The 5,000-nt window shown below is 34.3% G+C and overlaps 1 protein-coding gene across 5 annotated transcripts in view; it reads right to left on the bottom strand.

The window, feature by feature from the left end:
* Window positions 1-3,722, bottom strand: part of Prp40 (pre-mRNA processing factor 40) — a 25,019-nt gene extending 21,297 nt beyond the window's left edge. For 4 of the 5 annotated variants that reach the window (XM_027377843.2, XM_027377844.2, XM_027377846.2 and 1 more), the window contains exons 1-3: window positions 2,538-2,671; window positions 860-1,067; window positions 65-281 (exon numbers count right to left, since the gene is read on the bottom strand). In XM_027377843.2, the coding sequence (XP_027233644.2) occupies window positions 65-281; window positions 860-1,067; window positions 2,538-2,540 (428 nt within the window). In that variant the 5' untranslated portion in view covers window positions 2,541-2,671. Of the gene's footprint in view, window positions 1-64; window positions 282-859; window positions 1,068-2,537; window positions 2,672-3,591 lie in introns of those variants that run through there. The other variant, XM_027377845.2, reaches the window with a different exon arrangement.
* Between the last annotated feature and the right edge of the window lie 1,278 nt (window positions 3,723-5,000).

Genomic DNA, 5,000 nt, shown 5'->3' with positions numbered 1-5,000 from the left:
AACAAGAGAAAATAGTGAAAATAAATATGGACCAAATTTCTTTTTTTTTCTTCTTTTTCATTACCTGCTCTCGCTTTTGGTTGTGGAAGGGGTGCTTGGCGTTGTTGTGGGCAGGGCCGGTGAAGGAGCTCCAGGCATGGCAATGTTGGCTGGGGAGGCATTGCTAGAGGTGGGGCCTGGGGTCGTGGCCGGGGAACTTGACTGTGCTGCCGCTGGTGAGTTGCTGGTTGGAGGGGTGTTGAGCTGGGGGCCTGCGGAGATGACTGCCCCACTCCCGTCACCTGTGGAGGGATGCAGTCAGAGAAGGAGTACGTCTAGAGCTCCTAGGCTCCTTTGGAGGTGAGTGGAAAAAAATAAGTAAGAAAAAGAAAGGAGACTTCAATAAACTGAAGGAGATGAAAGAAAGAGGATTCTCTAGAAGCTTTAATGTTTGCGTCAATAACCTCTTTTCTATCACAATAAGAGCAGCATAAATCATATATTATTTCTTGTAAAAAGGTGGATATACTAAATCAGGAATTTTCAAATGTAGAAAATAAAAGAGAGAGAAAGAAATGCTATAAAATTCAATATCTAAAAATCTTCTTTGATACATATATCTATATATCAATATCTCTCTCTCTATATATAATATATATATATGCATAAATATCTATATCTATATATAATATATATTTATATCTATCTATCTATCTATCTACATAGACATAGAGACATCTATATATATCTATATCTACATCTAATCTACATATATGAATAAAAACACAAATACAATGAATATACAAATTCATATATGAAAAGTGAATATTCAACATACATCCAACCTGTCCATCCCTTCCTTTCATCCCCGATTCCCTACCTGAAGGAGGCTGACCGAAGGACCCCATGAAACCTGGAGGAGGAACGTTGAATGCTGGGGGTGGCATGCCGGGAGGGGCACTGGGGGGCATAAAGCCTGGAGGTGGCATGCGTGGGGGTAGTCCTGGCCCTGGAGGAGGCATCCTGAATCCCATGGGAGGTGCACCGTAGCCCGGAGGAGCACTACCACCTGGCGGCCCTCCTCCGCTCTGGGGAGAGTGTGGTAGTTGTGGTTAATAATAATAATAATAATAATAATAATAATAATAATAATAATAATAATAAAAACATAAACAAATAAACATATAAATAAAAAAATAAATAACAAATAAATATAAACACCTACACACATGCATAGAGACACAGATGCATACACACAAATATACACAGTTAGATAGTTAGATAGATAGATAAGTTGGTAAATAATTGAAAATTACTGAATGAACGAGTGTATGAATTAATTAATGAACAAATTAATGGATATACATATCAGAGTTTCAACACACTGTTTACAAAATTACCCTTACACCTGGTCATAAGGTCTTGTTAATAAACTTGGGCTCTACAAGCAAATTATTACAAATCACTACAAACCACAGCAAGTATGGAGTATGGATTTGAACAGAATATAGAAATTATAAATATAAACAAAGTTTGACATGAGTCTGACTAGAATACTGGAAATGTAAGTAAAACTATTATTTTTTTTTATTTCAACAGGAGTAGCTACACATCACACATTCTGGTTCTTTATCATTAAATAAAGAACCAGTCCAAGGTAATGAATTTTTGTTGGCCTTTCTCTATACATCACTTGATATTGCTATCTTTGGTAATGTTATCATTATTATATATCTTCTTATGAACAATTTATAAGGGATATATTTCATAAGAATCTACATTTTGATGGATGGGCAACTACTGTAATGATATCATTGGATTCCTGTTGCTGTCTCGTTTCCAAATATATAGAAATCATTGCACGGACATCCCCTAAACCCCACATTCGTGGACCCGATAGCAGGAGAGGGCATGAAATGTAACAGAGAAACTGCAGGGTAAAATTTAAATAATATACACAGAATCAGTTCCTTTATTGTGTAATGAAGAGGGCTATGCCCCCTGTGACCCCCCCATGGGTCCTGCCACCCCATACCCCTGCCTAGGAAAACAAAGAATCCTCCACGTATTCATAGCAGTAGAGAGCATACAACCTGTGCAGGAGCAGTGTTGCAAAGTCTGTCTAATGCCCTCTCCTGCTGTGAATACATGGAGGCACAGCCCCCTTGCATTAAACAATATAGTGACTGTTGTTGGACTGTTTTTTAAACATACATACTATTTTTTTTACTTGTTTTCCTACACAATCAGTGCATAATACTCAAAACATACTTTCATTCCAACATAAACCACACATTTATATTCTAAATTAATAATCTTCATACACAATAAAATTAAAAGCTAAAATCTAGTCTTCAGATTATCAAATTACGAATATAAATCGTACCGAAATATGGTTTAATCCCAAATAAACATAGGTTTCTTTCCACTAACTTTAACCCGAACCTAAATTCTACAATTTTCTCTACACTCATGGTAAATATTGATCACTTTACTTTGATATTATGAACCAAGAATGACTCTGTACCCGGTAGCACGTAAATTTCGTAAATAGTTACCATATTATTTCAAATTTTGAGAAATCCTCGGTAGAAAACACTCGAAAGGCCAACTAGCAGCGGTGTGACTACATTTGATGATGAATGAAAAAAATACTATTGCTAATAAGAAAATTTGCTTATAGAAATAGCATGTAATTCATTTTCTTCTTAATTATTTTCTATATAAATATGAATTAGTTATGTGTAATTGAGATTAGTTTTGTGTGCTCTTTTAGTCTGCCGCTCAATATTTTCGTTTAGTTGTGAATGTATCAACTTCGATTCATAAGCAAGATATTAATAGGGACCCTGGTTGTAAATATCTATATTTATGGCATGTTTGTTCAATAGTGGTTTTGAAGAACATATAAATTGACAATGTTTTTATTTATCCCAGTAGTGAAACAATACAGGTAGTAGCTTTATTTATCATTTACATTTGTGATGCTGCCTCGCAATATACATTTCTAAGTATCTAAAAACGAATTAATAAATATATGCATACACATATATTCGTATTGCTTTTGAAGCTTATTTCGATTTTTATTTTAATATGATTTATATTCTGTATTCGTATCCATCTTAGACGAACGCGACCTATGACGTCACGCCTTTCATAATCCTCATCACAAAGTACTCTAAATGACGATTTTCCTTCCTGTCGATTTAATTTCGTACCCAAAGTCCTGACGTTCTAATCTGCACCCAATAAAAAAATCCAGAAAGACTGTTTCAAAGGGAAAATATGGCTCACAGGGTCACCATTCTTTCCATAGCTGGCGTGTGATCCCGTAGTTTTACAAGAGGTCAGTCGATGGAGATCTAACAGACATTTATTAGGTATTACAAATATCCATTTTTTATCCAAATCCCCCAGAGCATCCCAGTCAGAGTGAGAGAGAAATGTTAAGCAGTCTATAAGTAACGCGAGAGAGACAAAATTAATCGGAGTTCAAACCCGAAGAGGTTTCCAGGTAAGCAATTGTTCTTCTTAAATCACAAAACCCGAGATCTTGTAAGAAATGCCTCCTACAAAATAATCTTTTATAACTGATTTTCACACTAAACTTACCTTCAACGGAGCCTTTTTTCAGCGAGGATAGAACCGCAATGACCCGTTTTTCTCGAGAGGAAGATGAATATGAGAGACAGTCATTTAAATTAAGGGAAATATAAGTTACGTATTGCTGTTAAAGGTGAACGGCTATCGTGAAGCATGAATGAATTTAGAGTAAATCATTAAGTAAACATTTGATTTTTTTTGTATTTACTTTTTATTTTATTTTCCAGATGTGTGATGATTCCATTGTATTGATTTATTTTGTTTGGTTATTTATTTATGTTGGGAATATGTTTAGTCATGTGATTTGATTAATTTTTGTTATGTATGTTTAGATATGTATGTTATTATAAGACACACACAAATATACACACACAAATACACAAATACACACATACAAATACACACATACACAAATACACACACACACAAATGCACACACACACAAATGCACACACACACAAATGCACACACACACAAATGCACACATACACAAATACACACACACATAAATACACACACACATAAATACACACACACACATAAATATACTCACACATAAATACACACACACAAATACACACATACACAAATACACACATACACAAATACACACACACATAAATACACACACACACAGAAATACACACACACAGAAATACACACACACAGAAATACACACACAAATACACACACAAATACACACACACACAAGTACACACACACAAATACACATACACAAACACACAAATATACACAAATACAAATATATATGAATATGTATGTATATATATATATATATATATATATATATATATATATATATATATATATATATATATAAAGACATACATATTCAAAGAGATATAGAGATTTACATGTATACATATATATACAGATATATACATACATATATATTATACATATATACATGTGTGTGTGTGTGTGTGTGTGTGTGTGTGTGTGTGTGTGTGTGTGTGTGTGTGTGTGTGTGTGTGTGTGTGTGTGTGTGTGTGTGTGTGTGTGTGTGTGTGTGTGTGTGTGTGTGTGTGTGTGTGTGTGTGTGTGTGTGTGTGTGCGTGCGTGCGTGCGTGCGTGTGTGTGTGCGTGTGTGTCTGTATAAATCTGTGTATAGGCTTTTCTATTTATGTATATGGATGTGTGTTTCTTTTGGTTTGATTTTAATGTGTGATGTAAGTTCATGTTCAGTCTACCAAAATACATTATGCCTTTGCAGAGAAATGTCTAAATTTCATAAAATGAACTGTTTTTGTTTTATTCATGCATAGCTTTATATTGAATAGGATGACCTGTTCAATATAAAGTTGAGTGTGTTGACTATAAGATTGATATAATGATTATATTGACCAATCATTCTTACTTAAGTTATACAAAAATATTGAATTTTGTTTTGGAAAAGA

This window comes from Penaeus vannamei, chromosome 11 (genome assembly GCF_042767895.1).
Source record: "Penaeus vannamei isolate JL-2024 chromosome 11, ASM4276789v1, whole genome shotgun sequence".
In the NCBI taxonomy this organism is placed as follows: Eukaryota; Metazoa; Arthropoda; class Malacostraca; order Decapoda; family Penaeidae; genus Penaeus; species Penaeus vannamei.
The sequence above is the reverse complement of the archived record's forward strand: the minus strand, read 5'-3'. Positions and strand labels throughout refer to the sequence as shown.